The sequence below is a fragment of the Oryctolagus cuniculus genome, chromosome 10, assembly GCF_051225735.1.
Source record: "Oryctolagus cuniculus isolate XC-2025 breed Fujian yellow rabbit chromosome 10, ASM5122573v1, whole genome shotgun sequence".
NCBI classification, from domain to species: domain Eukaryota; kingdom Metazoa; phylum Chordata; class Mammalia; order Lagomorpha; family Leporidae; genus Oryctolagus; species Oryctolagus cuniculus.
The window spans coordinates 106,542,252-106,563,124 of NC_142876.1; the positions used below are offsets into that span (position 1 = coordinate 106,542,252).

Consider the following 20,873-nt stretch of genomic DNA (forward strand, 5'->3'; position numbering starts at 1 on the left):
ATGTTTCTTCTTAACCCAAACATAATTTAGGAATGTGGGTTTTTTCTTTTTTTTTTAAGATTTATTTTATTTACTTCAAAGGCAGAGTTACAGAGAGGCAGAGAAAGTGAGAGAGTCAGAGACAGAGACAGAGAGAGAGTCTTCCATCCACTGGTTCACTCCCCAAATGGCCACGAAGGCTGGAGCTGCGCCAATCCAAAGTCAGGAGCCAGGAGCTTCTTCTGGGTCTCCAGTGTGAGTGCAGGGGCCCAAGGACTTGGGCCATCTTCCGCTGCTTTCCCAGGCCACAGCAGAGAGCTGGATCAGAAGTGGAGCAGCTGGGACACGAACCAGCACCTCTATGGAATGCTGGTGCTTCAGGCCAGGGCTTTAACCCACAGTGCCTGAGAGGGGTTTTTATAGTTGCAACATATGATAGAATCTGGGTTTTGCTCTTTATTTGACTTTTTTGCTTCTTTCTTAGTATCAATGTCTTATTTTAGTCAATTTCCATTAGAGAAAATTGTATGATATCATTATTTGGAGTTCGCCAAGATTGCCTTTGTAGGCTTAATCCATTCTTATGCATGTTCCCTGAAAGGAGTGTAAATTCCCTGAGAGGGGGCTTTGTGCAGCTCTCTGTTGGAGTCAGCTAATAAACAAGGTTGTTCAAACCTTCTTTCTCCTTTCACTTGTGCGTGGGTGTGGTGTGTGCACTTAATCATTAGACTCTGAGAATAGTGTGTTTAAATCCCTTACTTTCTGTTTCCTATCACCATCTAGTGCCCAACCCAGGTACAGTATGCGAAGGCAGTGGAGGCCTGACCCCTGCCCACCTGTCCCAGAGAAGGCGCAGTAACTCTGCCTTTGCCTTGTAGGGTGCTTGAAGATGAGATTAACCAGCTTCGAGATGAGCTCAGGGAAACCGTCGATGAGAACGGGCGACTGTATAAGCTGCTGAAAGAAAGGGACTTTGAAATCAAACACCTGAAAAAGAAAATAGAAGAGGACAGATTTGCCTTCACAGGTAGCTGCACCATGGGTTTTGTGTGTGTGTTTGTTTTTTTTAAATGCACACACGACAGACATTGCTGGGAAATCAAGGTTGCTGTCACTGCTCCAGAAAGAATATGAGACAGGGAAGTCAGCTATTCTCCAAGGATTTCCCAGGACCCAGCTGCCTTGGTCTAGGCTGGACCTTGGCCCTATGAATGGAGACCTATCCCCACGGGTCTGGCGAGAATTTCAGTTTGGTAGGCCTGGCGAGGACCTTAGCCTTCTGTGGATGTGAGTCACGGATCGGCTCTGTGGTGATCACTTTGACCGAGCCTGCTTGTGCTCTGCTCTGTGTGTGCCCACTGAGCAATTCCCACATGGTTAATAACCAGTCACAGAGAGGAACAGGGCTGACCCAGTAAACAAAGGTGGGTGCACCCATAGGACCAAATCTCCCCTCAGCCAGTGCTGGAGTAAAAGGTAAGGAATTTGGTATCCTACATGCTCTTGGTAGCTTGCTGTGCCTTCTTCCGTTTTTTTTGCCTTTTTCTGTCCAAAAGAAACAAAGAAACAAACATACTGAAGACCAGGCTTGGTGCTGGAGGAGTAGACACTCAGGCAGGCTCAGGATTCAGCTGCTGCAGGAGCGGCTTCACTTTCGCAAGGCTGCAGAGAAGCTGATGGGCTCCAGGGGGCGCAGGTGATCCACCTGTACCCCGTAGATCGGAGAGGCAGGACCTGGGGCTGCTCCTCCCAGCTTGTCCCATTGTTCTCTGCTCCAACTTCGGGACTTGCACATGGCCCCTGAAGACTGCTAAAGTCCAGTCCTCACTGCAAAGTCACTATTTCTGCTCTCCAACCTCACATTTTACAGAAACAAGTCTGACTGGCCTGTTGGTGTTTTTAAATGAGGCCTCAGAGATGGGTGTTTGGTCTATGGGTATGCCTCTGGTTGGGACACTCACGGCCCCCGTCAGTGTATTTGAGTTCAACTCCTGGCTCTGGCTCCTGACTCCAGCTTCCTGCTATTATATAAAGCCTGCGAGCTCACTGTGATGACCCAAGTAGTTGAGTTTCTGCCACCCATTGGGGAGACCTGGATTGTGTTTCCTGCTTCCTGCTTCAACCCCGCCTGGCCTGGCCTGGCCCAACACTGGCTGTTGAAGACATTTGAGAAGTGAACCAGTAGATGGGATCTCTCTCTGCCTCTTAAATAAATTTAAAAACAAAGTCAAAACAGGTCCCAAGTGACACGTTACTGACAGCCTATCGGTTTCTCTTGGCTGGATTTTTAGTGATGGCTTTAGGTAGTTGATTTTTGTTTGTTTTACTGTATCATTTTGTATTGCTTTAATGATCACAGAACACGTAACTTTCCAGAGTCTGCTGAGGATGCATGTCCTACCACTGAAAGTGGAAGGTAGACACTTTACCACTAAGATGTCCCTTGAGCCCTGCCTCTCCCACCTCCCTGCACCCTGGTATTGTAGCATGTATATGTGTTATCTCTAAGCACGTCAAAAAGATCCATCAGTGTATAACTTTTGCTTTCAACCATTTTACGTGTTTTAAAGAGGCTGAGACGATGAGAACTAGTGTGCCGTTTTCACCCAGGTATTTAGCATGTCTCTGCTTGCCGTTCACCAAGGTTGCAGCCGCAGGAGCCGGGCTGGCCTGGAGACACAGTACAGAGAGAACAGAAAGTAAACAAACAAAAATTGGATTTTTTTCCTTCTTATTCTTTCTGTACCTGTTTCTGCTTTTTTTTTGGACTGGAAAAGGCTTCTCTTGCACTTGTTTGTGATGGCAAGTGCCAGGATTTATGCTGATCTGGGGTCCTTGGAGCAAATTATAACGCAGGAAGCTCACCACTGGACCATTTGTACTTTCAGGTCGGCTTTGCTTCCCCAGTGTGCTTGCTACTGTGTACTTGGAGAATCCCCAGATAGCTGTTTTGTATTCTAATCAGGGTTTTTAGTTGTACCCAGTGAGAGGGACAGGGTGGAGTCTGCTTCCTCCATGTTAACCAGGAACAGAACATCCGCTGAAATTGCATTTCTGTAACTGTTGGAGTTGATGGTTTTCCCAGTGATCTTTTAATCTTCACCCCAACCCCCTACCTATTAAAAGGAGCTGGGGAGCCAAGTGTGCCATCTTGGTGCCAAATGGTGCCCGTCTCCCACTAGATCCTCCATGGCTCCAGGCTTGTTCTGAGCCCTTATTCTCGATGTGTTCTTATCCCTTTCAGCTGTCCAAAAGCAGTTACTCCCCCTGGTAGACCCATGTGCTGCCCTGCCCAGGCCAGCAGCAGCAACCCCAGGAAGAGGTGATTTGAAGACCATCCAGTGCCTCTGCTTGCCTGCCCCCAGCTGTCGCCCTCCATCGTGGACTGAAGTGTAGCATGGCCAAGTTAGAGAACAGGAATGAGACAGCATCTCTGCCGTTACCCCTGCTGGAGGCAGAAGCTTCAGGGAACTTTCAGATCATTGCACAGGTTGGGGGGACTGCACTGCGGAAGGGGCACAGGACTTCCAAGGCTGCTCAGCCAGTCCGTGGCCGTGCTGGGCCAGCTCCCCCTGCCTGCTTTCTGTACAGCCCCACAACGCACACCTACCCCAGTCCATCTAAAGCAGTATCACTCCCCATCCCCTTGCCTCAGCTTCAGTTCATTTCATCGCATTTATTCTTCTCAGGTATTACAGTACATATTTATTTGTTTGATCTGTTATCTGTCTTCCTGGTAGAATGTAAACTCCAGTAATTTTTTTTTTTATTTTTTGGGGGAAACAGAAAGAAAGAGAGAGACATACAGAGGGAAAGACAGAAAACTCCTAGATGGTTCTCTCCCCAGATGCCTGCAGTGGTTGGGATTGGGCCAGGCCAAAGCCAAGGGCCAGGAATTCAATCCAGGTCCCCCGCATGGATGGCAGGAACCCAATTACTTGAGCCATCACTGCTGCCTCTCAGGAAGTTTAACTTCTAACAAAATGCCCACCCCTCTGTGAGTCCCTTTTATTCACCACTCAATCTCTCACCCCAAAAGGATCTAGCACTTGGTAGACACTCAGTGCATATTTGCTATATGGATGCATGCATTTGTATTGGCTAGATGCTACCACAAAATTCTGTAAAAGAGCCAAGCAACCGACCTTGGCAGCACTCAGCAGTAAGCACCGATTCGACTCAAACATCTGGAAGTTGGCTGGCGATGGGCAGATCTAGGCCAGGCGTGGCTAGGGTGGCTGCATTTGTTCCTTGTGCCCCTCTCCTTTCGCCTGGGGAGCAGCCAGCCGGCCTGGATGTGTTCTTCCTGTGCAGGTGGCACAACCAAGCAGAGCGTGCTGAGCTACAGGCGTGCTTTGCAAGCCTCTGGCTGCCCCTTATCTGTTAACATTCCATTGGCCAAATCAAGTGACAAGGCTGAGCCCAGAGTCAGGCAGGCGTAGAAGGGCCGAAGGGCCAGCACCCTGCGCCTGCTGGAGGGCACAGCAGAATCACAGGGCAGAGGGAATGGACGCCTCGCCCTGTCGCTGGGGACCGGGTGCAGGATTGGAGCGATGAACTTGTCCCCCCACAGAATTAAAACTCTGCTTTCTGATTTTATAACTTTCCTGGATACACTGAACCTTCAAGTGGCCGCATTTCCACTCACTGGAGATGGATCCCTGGGCCCCTAGGTGGGTGGTGACTCCCCTGAGCCCCGGCCTCTTTGTGAGTGTTCACGCCGAGCAGTGTCAGCTTCCAGTACCCAGTGCCACCGGTGGTGTGACATGGGTGTGATATTACGTTTTTAATGGACCTCCCCTCTCCTCTCATTTCAGGGACAGCTGGCATGGCTGGAGATGTAATTGCCACCAAAATTGTCGAGCTGTCCAAAAAGAACCGGCTGCTGATGGCAGAGTCGGAGGGTGCGAAGACCAGGGTGAAGCAGCTGACCAGTCGCATCCAGGAGCTGGAGCGGGAAGTGAGGGGCCTGGCCTTTCTTCCTCTGGAGGGGATTCCCAGCACCTGGGGCCACCCCACCCCCAGAGGGGAAACCACAATTAGGTGCTTTGGGTCCTCCTGCAGGGCGTGTGGGTCCAGTATGCCGCCAGTTCCTCAGTCCTTGTATTCTGAGAGGGGACAGTGTGCTGGGGAGCACGGGGAACACCGGTCCCTATGCAGCCTGGCCTAGCGGTTAGGGGAAAAACCTGGAACCTGGTGGCCTGGCCTTGACTCCTGGCTCCATCACGGACTTGCTCAGTGTCCCTGAGTAGCTCATAAACTCTCAGTGTCTCAGTTCCTCCCCTTGTCACACAGGGGGAGAAGAATAGCCCCTCTCAGGGTTTATAAGTATTAAGAGAGTTAGCATCACAAAATGTTCCAAATGGCACTTGCACTAGAGAAACATTTGCTGGAGAAATTCAGAGATCTTTGCTAATTTGAAGCCAGGACCAGAAATGTCAGTCTGCTTGCCGTCCGTGTAGCTCTCCAGTGGAGGGAAGGCACAGTCAAGTGGTCATGACCCTGTAGGAGTTCTACCAGAGCTTGTGTGCTAGGGGGGCCCACGTAGCTTTCCCTTATGAGGCCTGAGGAGAAGGAGAGCATTTCTCAAGTCGTACACTGTGTGCTGGTGCTGGACTGCCGATCCCATTCTGTCACCCTCTGAAACCCACCCCAGTCTTCAATCTTGGCATTGACTTAGAGCTGCTTTATTCTATTATGTATTTAAAAAAAAAAAAAAACCATCTCAGGTTTTGTGCCAGACCCTGGGGAGACCGAAGGGAACAAATTAGGCACGGTTGGTCCCTGCCCTCCTGGGGGACAGACCAACATAGAAACTGTGACATGGTTATAAACCGTGACAGAGGAATAGGGGTTGATGGGTTCCTGGAGAACATGTAGGGGCCAGACTCAGAAACGTGGGAGAGCAGTGTGACCAAGAGCAGAACAGGGTGGGGTCAGAGAGATGGGAGGGTGAGTATGGTCTTGGTGTGGAAAATGATCAAGAAACCATTAAAGGGTCAGTAGGCCAGCTCTCGACAGCATTCTCACCTGCGAGGCCATGAGCCAGTGTGGCGGGCGTCCCTGTGCCTCTGACCCTGTCTCCTGGTCTGTAACCCCAAGTACGTGATTCCTTTATTCTCTGCCCCCCTAGGCAGTTGTTAGAGCTCCAGGAGACAGGTTATGGCCACAGCGTCCTTGTGTATTAAGCTCTTAGTGAGTCCTGAGGCCGCTTCTCACGGTGCAGCTGGGGGGTGGGGCAGACAGTCAGCTCTTTTGTCGGCTGGCAAAGGAGACTCCTTCCTTTAATGATCCTAATAGGAACTGAAAGGACAGACCACCAAGTTGGGTGACCACACAGCCAGCGGGCACCCTCGCACCCCAGCTGGGCGGCACACTTGCCGAGCAGGGTTTAATATTAAATATGAGCTTTGCTTTTGCAGCTGCAGATGGCACTGGCCAGGCTGCCCACCAAGGGGGCCACCGACACAGGAGCCAAGGCACCGAGGGCCCAGATGGGAGACAAAGCCTTGGTATGAATGCTTGTCTGCTGGGGAGTCTGTAAGGCCGCCATGGGCCTGGGAGCATAGGCACCTGTGCCTGGGCTCTACCCACCCCCACCCCCATTGGCGAGCCTGGTGCCCACTGTCTCACTGCAGCATCCGCAGAGCAGCCTTTGCTCCGGGAGCAGCACCAAGCCAGGGGGCCGAGGCCATAGCAGAGACCAGGCTGGGTCTAATTCAGTCCAGAGACAAAGGGAAGGAGGCCCAAAGACCCTGAAACACCAGAACCTCAGCGGCAGGAGGGAAGCCTGTCCCAGACAGGCCTCCTGCTCTCAGCCCAGCCAGCCCCTTCAAAGCATGCTCTCTGGGGCAGACAACTGGCTCCTACCCCGCAGGCAGGCAGCTCCCCACTGCCCGAGAGCCCTGTCCTGTGTGGCTCAGGCCGTGTTGGGAGGAGTTCTCAGATCCACAGAGTAATAGTGACTCCAGGGGTGAGGGTTGTTCCCTACATGCAGCGAGCAGTCTCTGAACCCAGAAGATAGGACCAGCAGCTCCGAGAGAGGAAGGTGTTCGGACCCAGTGGGCTGCCGGTGGCACACAGCCCGAGTCAGACGATGGGCAGCCCGGGAGGCTGCACCAGGGATTTTCTCGGGGCACCAGGCCAGCTGGTGACAGAGGGAAGCAAGCCCCAGATGATGCTGGAGCCCCATCTCCCCTGTTGCCTGCACCTCTGGATCAGGCTGCCCCAAGCTCGTCCCATGGAGAATTGAGTCCTCTGGGTGTGCTGTGGGTCCTGGGATTCCAGAGATGGCTCTGTCTCCTTGAGGTCAGCCTCAGGTAAGCCTGTCTCGTTGCTGGGGAGGCAGGCACTGGACTGATCCTCTTCCGGGCCTTTCTGCCCCCAGGAGCTCAGCTGCCCCCGGCTTATCCCAAGCATTTAGGGCCTCCATGTCCCTGATTAGAGCTGCCCCAGTGGGACACCCCTTGTTCAGACACTCACTGGCCTGATGGCATTTTTCTGAGCCCTGTGACATAGAGAATCAAAAACAGAGCCCCTGTCCCCAGGAATCCAGGAGGGGAGATGAGGAGCCATTGCAGATGGGGCCTTCAGGGAGAGCCCCAGAGTCCTGAGTGTGCAAAGGAACCTGCCCTCCACTGTCCACAGCGAGAACCAGGGGTGGAGAGGAGCCGTCCTGGAGGAGGACAGGGCAGGGACTTTGGGGAGCATCAGTGTGAGTGAAGACCTAGAGGCCAGGAAGCACTAAACATGCCCATCCCAGTTGCTTTTCTGGGTAGAACCTGGATCACACTTGGCTGCAGCCCCTAGCCCATGGTAGGGAAGAGGGAAATGCACACCAGAAAAATCTGGGGTGGGGTCACCCACAGAGGGAGGCCTTGGGTAGCCACTGGCACAGGAGTTCTGACAATTCTGTGAATCCGGGAGGTTCCTCATGGGAAGAGTGCATGTGGGCTGCAAGTCTCATTGGCCCCTCTGATCAGGTGGTCAGGCTTCAGGGCAGCACTGGCGCAGTCTGCTCCCCTTGGATGGCTTCTCAGTTATTCCCTCAAAGAAAATAGCTCAGGCTGGAGTCGGGGCGGGGTGCCTGCACCCAGGTCCCCAGTAAAGCCTATGGAGTTGCACTGTGGGCAGAAAGAACTCTAAAATGATTGAGAGGAAGGGTTACCCAGCTGCCCAGGCTGGGGGAAGAGGGATGGGGCACCTTGCATCACCCCCTGTCAGAATCTGCCGCGGACAGCAGCCTTTGGGCGTCATCCTACCATCCCTCACAGTACCCTGGGTGTCGGCGTACATGTCGCCATTTTACAGATGATAGAAGGCTAGGAGAGGGATCGTTGCCCATGTTCCAGATCTAGCTCAAACCCATGTGCTCGTCCCACGCTCTGGGTGGACAGAGTGTCTGGGAGGTGGGGCACCCACAACCCCCTGCAGACACTCCACTCTGTAGCCTTGGCACGTTTCCGCACATGTGGGCATGGCACCCTAAGCTCAGGGCTCAACCCTGAAAGTGCAGCTGCCGGGATTCGAGCCCATGTGCCACCTTCCCCCACCAGGGTGCCCAAGCCACCAGGACTTACCTCCCTCCAGCCTCCACTGTGCATTGCTAGAACCTGCACCGCAAGGGTTAGTGAGGACTCAGTGGCTCATCCCACGTCCAGTGCTTAGCTCAGGGCCCGGCGTGTAGCTGGGTGAGCAGGGGCTGCTGCTGTCATCACTGTGCAGGCGACAAAGTGACCGCTTCCTCTGCTGTCTTTCCCGAGCAGCTGGAGACCCCAGAGGTGAGAGCCCTGCAGGACAGGCTGACGGCCACGAACCTGAAGATGAGCGACCTGCGCAACCAGATCCAGGCCGCGAAGCAGGAGCTCCGGATAGCCCAGAAGGTCTTCCAGAGCCAGGGCTCGGGGCTGCCCGGTGGGCCCTGTCCTGGAGCAGGCAGAGCGTGGCCCCTGGGCATCGTGCGGGCTCTGGGTCAGCTCCAGGTCCCGTGGCCTGTGATGAGGCAGCGGGGAGGTGGTCACAGGCTCTTGTGGTGCTGCCCAGCTCTGGAGTGAGGAGGACGGTGCCGTGCACCCAGGGAGAGCTCTCCAAGCCTGCCCCGCACCGTCCGGGTCCAGAGTAGATCATAGGCCTCCACTCAATAGGGCGCCTTTGACCAGACGCCTACCAAGACCTGCCCCCTGCCTCTGCTGTCTGTCACAGCAGAAAACCAAGAGGTGGTTTGTATATTAAAGGCCCCCTTCAAAGGAGAATGCTCAGACTTGGGACACAGGCCCGGCTGGTTTGTTATTTATTTGTATTTACATACTGAATTCTCTGGCATTTGTCTACCCTGTGGGAACCATTGAGCCTGGCCAAGATTCCCAAAACCAGTGTCCTACTGTGCAAACAGGCGCCAGAGAGGGGTACTCTGGATCGGGTTCGGGCCAGCCCCAGAGGGCTCTGAACACCGCACTTCGGCCACCATGGAGCTGAGCCCTCCTCGAAGCACAGCAGCCTGGTCGCCATCTGCTAATCCCCCTCCCGGCCGCGCCCGCGCTCACGTGGCCGACTTGGCAGTGGCCTTTTCATGGAGGGCAAGGCCCAGCGGCCATAAATATCTTGTCACCATCCAGCTTGACCTCAGTTCTAGGTGACAGGTGATCAGGTTCAGGAAGCAGGTGTTGGTCGGCTTTGAGGCACTCACCCCAGCGCGTGTCCAGATCTAGAGTCTCTGGGCATTGCTGGCAGTGCCGTGGCGGCATCTAGGCATGCTGGGGTGATGGGCTTGCTCCTTTCCCGAAGACCAGCCCTTACAACATGGGCAACTGGTCCTTGAGGGCTGTGCCCTGAGTGGGAGGGAGGCCCTGCTGGCAGCCGGCCCTGCTTCTGAGCACCCAGCAGGATTCAGGGTCTGCTGGAGCCTCCCTCCTGGCCACACTGATGACCCTGCCTCATTTCAGGTCTTGGCCAGCGAGGTTGGGGAAGACGTGAATGTACAGCAGCTCCTGTCCTCGCCAGGCACCTGGAGGGGTCGGGCTCAGCAGATTCTCGTGTTGCAGAGCAAGGTGAGTGAGTCGCCAGACATCTGGGCCCTGGACAGAGGGGCTTCCAGTGCCCCCCTCCCACCCTGGTAAGACCTGCCCTGCCTCACCCGAGAGACGTGCGCCCACAGAACCCTGCGAAGGCCTTAGGTCCTGCAGAGCCCTCTGGTAAGGCTGCTGTTTCCCATTCTCCCCAGCCAGCCTGGTTTTCATTTGCTGTTCAGTGAACAGGCACTTATATAACACTTACCACATGCCAGGCACTGGCCCTCCACCAGTGCCAACGCCTTTGGTTTAATTTATGTGACTCCAGGCAGTCCCCCCTCCCCCCCACCCAGTCCATGTAAATTTGCGTGACCATTATGATGGGAGGCTTTTTCCAGTCCTCTCCAAATGCTTGCCGTTCTCGTAACCCAGTGAAAACGTAGCCTCGTCTCCTTCTTTGTTTTCTAAATATTTGGGAGAGAACCCAAAGAGGCTAAGAGCAGGGCCTCCAGAGCCAGGCTGCATGGATTTCAAGTCCCAGCCCTCCCCTGCGCACTGTGGGCCCTCAGGCACGCTGCTGCCACTCTGTGCCTCCGTGTCCTCGTTTGTGTGATGTGGACCTGCCCCGGGGGTGGCTGGGCAGATTGAGGCGGTCAGTGGTCAATGCGTAGCAAGTGCTCCGTGGAGTGCCTGGCTTGCTGGCCTGGAGAGACAAGGGTTGGCTGTGGCTTGTCCCGGTTCCTCACACTGAGAAACACAGGGGAAGGTGTGTGAGCTCCACTCCGTGCCAAGCACATCGCCTTCATTCCCAGGGCCTTAGTGGTTACGTTCCTGGTGACTTCAGTCCACTGGGTCTGCTGTGGGATCCCTGAGGCCAGCACAAAGCAGGGAAATCGCAAAGGCAAGCAAACAAAAGCTGTAATTGATGGTGCCCAGTATATGGCCTTGGGGTTCAAGAGACCCAATAAGTTTCAGCCTGGTCTTTGTCACTGGACCTCGGGCAAATCATCTCATCTCCTTGTGCCTCGGTCTTCTCACCTGTGAAATGGGGCTGGTCACACTTTTTCATCGGGTTGTTGTGGGGTTAAGTGAAATAATGTCTGTAAACCACCCAGCACAGCGCCCGGCTGTAATAAGCTCTCTGCACATTGGATATTCTTGTTAGGAGGTTGAATGTTTAAGGATTCAAGTATGAACTCGTGTTGGTGGACACTTAGATGGCATCACCACACAGCACCACACGAGGGCACTTTTAGGTGTTTTCCAGGCCAGTCTCTGCCCTTGGCAGGTGAGCCCAGTGAGGGCACCTCCTCTCCTGCTCAGGTTTACCCACTGTCTCCCATCACTTGGTTGTGCCGACACGGAAATCATGAGAACAAGGCTCTTAGGCGTCCCCGGCTAAAACCCCAGTGTGGTCAAGCCATTGTTCTCTCTGCCATTTGCCGAGAGCCCGTGTGTGCTAGGCTCCGTGTTGAGGGCCTCACCCGGGGCATCTCGGGATTCCTCAAGTTGCCTAACCCTAAAAATCACCCATGAGGTTTGATTAAAATGCATATTCCCAGGCCCTTTGCCCTGGAGCTTTGATTTCTGGGCCCCAGAACTAGTCATTTCTCGGGGCTTGGGGAGGTCTTCCAGGCTCAGACCAGTATGGGATGCAGAGTCCTCCCAACAACATTACACAGAGTATGTTGAGCCCATTTTACAGACTAGGGGACTGAGACACAGAGAAGTTAACAGCACAGGCACACAGTCCATGAAGCTGGGAGCCAGTTTCTCAGCTTCCGGGCCCCACTCTCCCTCTGTAATAGTTCATGTGAATGTTCCCCTTCCCCCCCCACCCATCTCCCAAGGAACACCCTCCTGCTGCGTCTTGGGTGATCCGTTAGCGCCAGCTTCCTGGTGCTGAGACCTGCTGTCCTAGCCACACATGGCCCCTCGGAGCTGGGGTGTTGTCTGTTCCCCGTTTCTCTCAAGAAGCCGACTCCGACCGTCCCACCACAGTGCTGCTCGTGTGGGGCCGCCACCATCTCGAACAGTGGTTCAACCTCAGTCTCGGTGGGTCTCCCACGGCACCTCAGAGTGGCAGCGTCCGTGACTGTTGCCCGCGAACCATGAGCTTCATTGCCCTCAGGTTCGAGAGCTGGAGAAGCAGCTGGGCCAGACGCGGAGCCGGTCGGCGGGGACCACCAGTGATGAGCTGTCTGCCTGCTCTGACCCAAGGAAGCTGTCGGCACAGGAGAAAAACCTGCTGAGGATCCGCAACCTGGAAAGGGACAAACAGGAGAGCTGGGAGGTACCCGTGCTGGGAGGAGCTCAGAGGGTGGTGGGCGTGCCTGGGGGCCTCTGAGACTGTGGGCGGATGCTGGAGCCCGCCCTCCTGGGCAGGAGGCAGGGGGCACCTGTGTGCATGCTCCTCCCGTCCTGCCCCCCCAGCCTGGGGCCTCCCCCTGAGTCCATTGCATCAACTGTGGGTGGCCCCGTGCTGGGTGCTGGGGAGGTGCTGTCGCTGAAATTCCTCGTACCAAGGAGGGGCAGGGTCACAGCCCTGAGAGGGGTGATGGGGTTAGGAGGTATGGGGGCTGCTGAAGGAGATAAGGGGGATGCACTCAGCACCAGGGGCTGCCCCCTCGCTGGCTGGATTGAAAACATCCCAAGTCTAACTCTTCCGGGCTCAGGCCCTAAGCAGAATGAATGGTCTGGTGGTGGTCAAGCTTCAGGCTTTACAGGTAGATCCAGTGATTTGGGAGTCTTGGTGTCGCCCCCACTTTCTCCGGGTTGGCTCCACTCCCTCCCAGGGGGACCCCTGGTGGTCCCAGCTTCTATCCTCTAATCCTGCACCACCTCCTACCACCAACAAGGGCTTAGAACCAACAAAGTCCCAGAGTGGAGCATCATGGTTCTGGCTTGGGTCGTGTGCTCATCCTTGAGCTGATCGTTGTGGCTAAGGATATACCAGGTGCTTTCTTGGCTACGCTTCAGATACTGGGCCCCCCATGTCTAAGGAATGAGTCAGCCTCCCCCAGCTTGAACTGAGAGTGGGAAGGAGGGACCCTCCCCCTCAAAGAAAGTAGCAGGAGAAGGTGCTGGCGGGCTGAACAACAGGCCCGCTTGAGTGGCCCTGGCAAAAGGCTTCCCAACAGTGAGGCTTGGCCTGTTTATCAGGAGACTCTGTTGTGAAAATCACCCCATAGTAGCTCCAAACATTCTAGACCATCAGGTGTGCGGAGGGAGCAGGGAGATGGGAGAGGTAGGCAGGGCAGGTCCTGTAGAACCCTCCGTGTCAGCCAGGGGCTCTGGCTGTTCTCAGGAAGGCAGTGGAACCACCAAATAGTCTCCACTGTGGAAAGACATGTTGCGCCGTGCATTTGCGGAAGATCACATGGGTTGGGGGTGAGAGGGTTGGAAGACTCCTGGGCACTAATCCGCTTGAGATGTGACCAAGAGACTATAGCAGGACAGTAGGCCTGTAGCAGAAGGGCTGGACACCTGTGACAGAGGGTGGACCTTCCGGGGCTCAGTCACCAGTAAGAAATGGAAGGGAGCGGAGTAGGAAGAATTCTGGAGGATTGCCAGGGAGTGCGCTCAAGGGTGGAAGGGGGATTGCAATTTGGAAAGGTTGGGCTTGGAATGCACCCGGCTCGGACTTGCACAGCCACGCAGAAGAGAGCAGCGAATGCTGGAACGGTTGGACTGACGGTGAGCCACCATGGCGGGGAGCAGGAAGTGATTTCCTGTGCCCACCGGAGCCTGGAGTGCGTCCACGGCACAGCTCTGACTGCCTCCCACAAAGGGCTCCTGGTCCCGCGGATTCATTGCATCTCATTCATTTTGCGTCTCCATCGTTCACTTCAGCGAGGGTCTGAGCACTTTTCCAGCAAGAGCCAACCCTCAGGATCAAGGCGGATGAAGTCACCCTGCACCCCCACGTACACACTGTCAGAGAGTTCACCTCTGCCCCCATCACGGGTTGTAGCTCTACCCCGAGACCTCTCGTCTCCCCCTCCTCTCCTTCAGACTGCCCAGATGTCCCCCAGAGAAGGCCTCCCTGACCACATCCTCCCCCCCCCCCCCCACTTTTCAGTGAGCCTGTGTGAACCTTCCTGAGAACAGCCAGAGCCCCTGGCTGACACGGAAGGTTCTACAGGACCTGCCCTGCCTACCTCTCCCATCTCCCTGCTCCCTCCGCACACCTGATGGTCTAGAATGTTTGGAGCTACTATGGGGTGATTTTCACAACAGGCTCCCCCCCCCCCTTTTAATTGATCTGAAAGGCAGAGAGAGAGAGATACCTCCCATCTACTGTTGCACTCCCCAGTTGCCTGCAACAACCAGGACTGGGCCAGGCTGAAGCCAGGAGCCCCAAATTCATTCCAAGTCTCCCATTGGGTGTCAGGGACCCAACTCCTTGAGCCTTCCCCTGCTGCCTCCCAGGGTGCACATTAGCAGGAAGCTACAGCCTGGACTCTGACATGGGATGCTGGTGTCTTAACCTCTAGGCTGAGTGCCCAGCCCCTGCATTTGCCACTTGTGAACAATGTCTGTCTCCCCTGCTGGAATGCCAGCTCCTGGGTGACAGGGCTCTGCTTTGTTCTGAGCTGTACCCCAGCACTTGTCAGAGTGCCAAGCACTGGAAACATGACAGCAAAAAGGACTGAATGAGCGAGACTGCAAAGGCATGCGCATTGTGCGAGTTTCCTGCCTGTGGCCAACCAGGCCAGGCGCACTGTGGGGCGTGGTGCTGAGTGGTGGCAGTGGAAGTGGCAGGCGGGGGCTCCCTTCTTTCAGCTCCTGGTGGAGAGAGGCTTCGTTTGATCCCAGCACTGAAGACGGCGTTTCTCTTTCCCGGGATGTGTTGAGGGGTGGGGCTGGTGTACTCTTGGGAGGACACAGCCTGAGGCATGCCCGGGAGCTGATGTACAAGGTGCAGTCATGCTCTGTGCTGTCCGGCGTCACGTGCTGGGGCCAGGGCGGGAGCTGCAGGCGCCTGACATCCCCGAGAGGCCTGGGCTGGGCGTCAGAGCCCCAGCTCTACTGACCCTCTCTGTGCCCTTCGACAAGCGGCCCTACCTGTCCCCAGGGCCTCTCCCATCTGGGAGCTGGGGCCAGAGGTGGCCAAAGCTCCCTTGGCTGCTACACCCTCACTTTCTTTCCCCAGAAACTTGCTAATGAACGGAACACGCTGCAGAGAGACGTGGAAGAGCTGAGAAAGAAGTTCGAGGGCGTGAGTTCTCGGAACAAGGTGCTGTCGAACGAGGTGAAGACCCTGCGCGGCCAGCTGGGGACGCTGGCAGAGAAGGGCAGGCACGACGACGAGCTCATCGACGCCCTGTTGGTATGGCCCGGCTGGAGGCAGCACAGGGACTGGGTTCCTGGGCCCGCGCAGAAACCTGGGGCCCAGCCCCAGCCACAGTGCCCTCACTCACCCTGCAGTGCCACCCACCTGGGGGCCAGGAGCAGCTCACTGTGAGGTCTGTGAGGTTGGCAGTGCTGGGTGCAAGCCACAGGCCTGTGGACCCCCAAAGGAGGTGGGAAGGAGATGGGAGCCCTCTCTGGGTTAGCTTTTAGGAAGGGGTAGAAGGGACAGCCAAGGGACCAGGACAGCTTCCTGTCTGTTGATGGCATTGGGCCCCTCCCCTTCTGGGTACTTTATCATGGGGAGGCCTCAGGACGCCTCCTGGGGTTCCGTGTTGTAAACCCATTCCACAGACGGGGGCACCAAGACTCTCACTGGTTAGGTAACTCATCCAGAACCGCACGGCTAAGTGCAAACCAGGCTTGGCCAGCCACTTACCCCTTCACTGACCTGCAAGCCCACACTGTGTTCCGGACCCCACAGCCCAGCCTTTTCTCTCTGGGGCCCGAGGTGCCCCAGCATGCAGTGTCTGAATTCCAGGCTGTGCCCATAACACCAGGGGTGGTGCTTGGGAAAGTCGGGCCAGCTCAGCTACCCACCTCATCTGTAATGATTCCAGATGGCAGGGCGAGTGAGACAGGCCTGCCACCTCACCGCATGTCCCTGGGCCAGCTGCAAATCCTCTCTGAGCCCCAGCAGCCAGTTTTTTAAACAAGACGCAGGGCTGGGTGCCCTCCTAGGTCCTTGCATGCCACCCCCCTTTACACTGGATGGGGCACAATTAGAGCTGCACCCTAGCCACGCCGGTCACCAGCAATGTGTGTGCCCACAGCCTCTCTGCGCCTTGCTTTCTTCCCGCCCATTCCTGATCGCCAACCTCGTGCCCCCTGCTGGCCCCCAGGCAGGCAGCCTACTTGCAGGCATTTCCAGAGGACGGAGCCTCACTCAAGGGAGCCGCGCTCTGCCTGCAGGGTGGGTCTCCCAGCAGGAGAGGGTCAGGCTTCTGTCCTACCAGGGGTTTCCCCCACCAGTAAAGAGCCGCCTCTGACCTCTGTTGTCCCTGAGAACCCCGTGCAGGGAGAAGGAAGTGGAGGACGGAGGCAGGCCCGTGCTCCTGCTCCTCCAGGGAATGGTCAAGTCACACTGTTAGGCTCCTGTGAGCCCAGGGGGTGGGTGGGTATCTGCCCTTGCCCCTCCCTGCCTGAGGGCCATGGCTGACCCCTGCCTGCCCTCCTGCTTGGCCTCCCCAGAACCAGCTCAAGCAGCTGCAGGAGATTCTGGGCAGCCTGAGTCTGCAGGAGGAAAAGACACGAGCGTCACAGCACAACCGGGACCAGAAGCTCAATAGCGAGGCGCAGCGGAGCAGCAGCCTCGTGGCCCAGCTGCGGGCTGTGGTGGCTGAGCGGGAGGCCAAGGTGCGCCAGCTGGAGCTGGAGATCGGGCAACTCAGCGTGCAGGTGAGGAGGGCGCCCGCATGTGCTGACAGGCTCACCGGCTGAGAAACCTCAGGCCAGGACACATCCCTCCTGGCTGCACCTCACTCCCCAGCCTATTCTGTGCACACCTTTCCTGCTGGGCACGCAAACCTGGTAGTGTCTCCATGGCTTCCTGCCACCCTCATCAGCCTCACCCAGCCCTCAAGGATCCAGACTCTGTCCAGCTCACCTTCTCCCATCCCCAGCTGTGGCCTTCACCCCTCATGGTCCAAGAGGGTATCCAGGGCTCCAGCCATTGCATCCACATTCTAGGCAGGACCAAAACCACACTTCTCCATCCAGAACACCACCTGACTCACTCTTGCTGCCACCCCTCCCTCATCCCCTCCACCCTGCACTCAGGCCGCAAGGACACTGGCTCCTCACATGCTCCTGGCGTCTCCTCGCTCCAGGCCTTCCCCTCCCTGTCCACCAGCTATGTCTGGTCAGCTGCCCCTCAGCCTGTAGGTCTTGTAGTCATGGGCAGGACCCCTTTCTGTGCTCCGTGCCCCTCCTGGGTGCTCTCCTAGCTGCCTGAGCACCCCAAGCCAAACTTTTCTCACACCAGGAGGTCTTTGCCTGTTTCCTCCCCCAGACTCCCCTTGAGGAAGTGCAGACCGAGAGGCCCCCATACCTGGCCCCGGTCCAAGCACACAGTAAATGCTCATCTAACGAGAGGGCTCCTGAGCAGCTTTGTTCTCCCAGCTGCCTGGAGGCACAGCTGGGGGCCAGGCAGCTCCCGCTCCCTGGGGCTCCCGCTTGTGGAGGCCGTAGCAGTGGAGGAGGTGAAGGGAGGGGAGCCGGCAGCCTCTGGGGAGAAGGCTTCCGTGACAGGCACACAGGTCTCCAGGGGCACGGGGCCTCATGGCCCCTCATCCACAGGCAGACTAGCTGTGCAGCCAAGGGCGGACCCAGAGCAGCCTCACCCTTTGCTTCCTGGCATCTGTGGGCTTCCTAGAGGAGTGGGAGCCCAAGAGGCCCGGGCCTAGCCACAGGCTGGCACTGGCTGGCCAGCCTGCTTTGTCCCACCTGGGACCACCTGTCCCACCTGGCCTTGGTGGAGACTGCTGAAGCCCCCTCCTCCTCCAGGACTGAGGGAGAGCCTGGGGCAGGAGGAAGGCCCAGGAAGCAGTCTATGTGGCAGTAAGGGGCATCGCCTTGCAGTGCTCACCCCTTGTTCTATCCCAGACCCACCAGAGAGGGGCTGGAAACTTCTAGCACTTTCACCTCACCCACTGCCCTTGCTCCAGGCACACAAGGAAGATTCGTCCTCCTTACAAGGCCACCAGCCGGCTGGGGGCCAAGCACTGCCCTTTAGACAAGTTGGCACACACTGCTGGTTTTCTCCCAGTGCCTGGGGCTCGGGACATGCCAGATCAGGGCCTCGCAGGTACTGTCCGCGGTGGCCTGACCTCCCGCTGTGGTCCTCCTTTAGGCCAGTGCCACCAGGTACCCAGGAGGAGCAGGGGCTGGGGGAGGCGAGGGGGCCTGGGCAGGCTGAGACCCCACTGCCCGCTGTGGCTCCAGGTATCTGGCAGGTTCAGGTGCTTCAGCTGATGAAGACAGCTGACCCCAGGGCACACCTGGCGCTCATCCACTCATGGGGGCTGCCGACCTGGCCTGCCTGCGTGCGTGCGTGCGTGGCTCCCGGTGGGACCCAAAAGTAAAAGAGCTTCCTGGCCCAGTGACTGCACTGAAGAGAGGCATTATTGGATGGCATTGTCATGCAAGGGCTGCCTTCAGGACACAGACCTCGCTTTCCACTCCTGAAAAGAAGCCTCTTTCATAGCCCCTGAAAGCCTGAGAGCCAGCCCAGGCCCCCTCCTCCCTTCTCCAGGCCTCTGAGCCAAAGCCCTGAGCACAGAACCCACGTCTGTGCCCTGCAGTATCTTCGGAGTAAAGAAGTGGGCAAGGAGTCCCACGGGCCGGAGGTCAGCGCCGCCAATCCCAGGCTCCTGGAGGACCCAGGCCTGACCAAGTCCCCGGCCTCCGCAGGTGATCACGTCGGCCGGCTTGGATCTTCTCGGTAAGGAAAAAGAATGGGCTGGAGGGGACTGGGAAGTGAACATTAATTATTCAGAAGAAAGGGCGTTTCCTGCCGCCCTGATGGGTGGGAAGCCACGCCTGCATGTTAACATAAGTACACCCCTCCTCCATTCTTCCATGTCAGAGCCTCTCCCATTATATTCCCGCTGCATCCACCGGAGTGAGCCAGTTAGGCCCAGACTTTCTTACTTCAGGAGCACATTGGCTGCTTGGCGCTCCCTGGCATAGCCCCTCTGAGCCAGCCTCAAAATACATCTGCCCCTTGGGTGGTTCGAGGCCCCACTTCTGTCTCATGTTGCACAAGCAAGAATTCGGGGGGAAGGGGGCAGCAAATCCTCAGGGGTGCCTGGCTTGGGCTGCCACGAGGGCCAGCAGTGGCCCCATGCTCAGCTCCCGGCCCCCCTGCTGGCCCCACTCTGCCTCACAGGAAGAGTGAGGCGAGGCCCAGTGGGGCCCGATGCCTTCCCGCAGTCATGGGCCCTTTCTGCCTTCGCACAGCTCTGTGACCAGCCTAGGCCACACGCTGGTGGAATCTTCTCTCACAAGGCCATCCCTGCCCAGTCCCCATGGGCCTTCATCCAGGTATGACCCCTGGGCCCTCGCAGTCCTTCCCATCCTTGATGGCTCTGCCAGTATCCTCATCCCGTTAGGAGCAGGTGAAGCATAAGGACGGAGGGGGTCAGGGTAGTCCAGGGTCTTGTCCAAGGTGATAAAGTAAGCAGCTTCGGAACGAGAAATCTTGGCCTCTGACTCCCTGTCCAGTGTCCCTCCCTGCTACCAGGGAGTTAACATGAGAAATCTTCCTGGGCCTGGCTTCCAGAAACTTCCCTTGCCATCTCTTGCTCTCTGAGAATCAGGCTCCAGGGGGAGAATTTCAGGTCAAATGGGTTCCTACTTGAAGTCACGGATATCCCCCTCAGCTCTCTGGCTCCCTCTTTGTTGATAGAATCAAGCCTTGGGGCTTAATGGGCCCTTTGTTCTCACTGCCAGCTTCTAGACAAAGGGTAGCTTTGTCCTGCCCCTGAGCCCTATCCCAAGCCCTGCCCCCTGTCCACTGGAGCCGTGCTCCTGCCATCAGCACCGCACCTGACCCCTCGGGCAGGTCAACTCAGGTTCCCAGCACGAGGCCTCTGAGTGGCCGCAGTCCCACTTTGGGCTCGCTCTGTGGCTCCAGGCAAGCAGTCTCCCAGCGAGCACTCAAGGCGCTTGCTAGCTTGCCATTTGGCAGCACAGAGACCCTGGGCCGTGGCCAGCCCTGCAGCTGCCCCACCCTATCAGGCTGGGGTCACAAGGGCATGTGGGGGAGAGTGGCTGACACTGAGCTCCAGGGCACGTGCCACACTGCTGGGGGTGTGGAGGCCTTGTCACAGCACAGGGAGACGGGCAGGCTGTCTCTCTGAGGCTCTCTTCCCAGGAGCGGGAGCGGGGAGGAGGGCACAACGTCCCTTCAAGTCTCTTCCAGGCTGATAAAGCTGTGACCTCTGTGCTCCACAGGGACACAGGAGCTGCCCACACTGCCGGCTCTCCAGCTTCTTTCTTTTTTTAAGTTTTATTTTATTTATTTGAAAGAGTCACAGAGAGAGGTAGAGACAGAGAGGTCTTCCATCTGCTGGTTCACCCCCCAGATGGCCGCAACAGCCAGGAGCTGTGCCGATCCAAAGCCAGGAGCCAGGAGCTTCCTCCGGGTCTCCCACGTGGGTGCAGGGGCCCAAGGACTTGGGTCATCTTCTACTGCTTCCCCAGGCCACAGCAGAGAGCTGGATTGGAAGTGGAGCAGCCGGGACTAGAACTGGCGCCCGTCTGGGATGCCGGCGCTTCAGGGCAGGGTGTTAACCCACTGAGCCACAGCACTGGCCCCATCACCGGCTTATTTCTTGCACAGCACACAAGTAGTGGCCGAGCTCAGCCATGTGTGGGCCCTTGCCTCGTGGACCTTATGTCCCCTTTATTGGTGACAGGATAGAAGTTCCAGCAACAAGAGTGATCCCAGAGCATATAGGAGACGTCAGAAAG

General features: G+C 56.8%; 1 protein-coding gene across 3 annotated transcripts in view; it reads left to right on the plus strand.

Moving 5' to 3' along the window:
* CCDC13 (coiled-coil domain containing 13) overlaps positions 1-20,873 on the plus strand; it is a 49,376-nt gene that overhangs the window by 12,929 nt on the left and 15,574 nt on the right. For 2 of the 3 annotated variants that reach the window (XM_002713056.6, XM_008260244.5), the window contains exons 3-12: positions 858-1,006; positions 4,797-4,939; positions 6,402-6,491; positions 8,745-8,861; positions 9,921-10,025; positions 12,118-12,279; positions 15,142-15,318; positions 16,590-16,796; positions 18,701-18,840; positions 19,359-19,442. In XM_002713056.6, coding sequence (XP_002713102.1) covers positions 858-1,006; positions 4,797-4,939; positions 6,402-6,491; positions 8,745-8,861; positions 9,921-10,025; positions 12,118-12,279; positions 15,142-15,318; positions 16,590-16,796; positions 18,701-18,840; positions 19,359-19,442 — 1,374 coding nt within the window. The remainder of the gene's footprint in view (positions 1-857; positions 1,007-4,796; positions 4,940-6,401; positions 6,492-8,744; positions 8,862-9,920; positions 10,026-12,117; positions 12,280-15,141; positions 15,319-16,589; positions 16,797-18,700; positions 18,841-19,358; positions 19,443-20,873) is intronic. The other variant, XM_008260245.5, reaches the window with a different exon arrangement.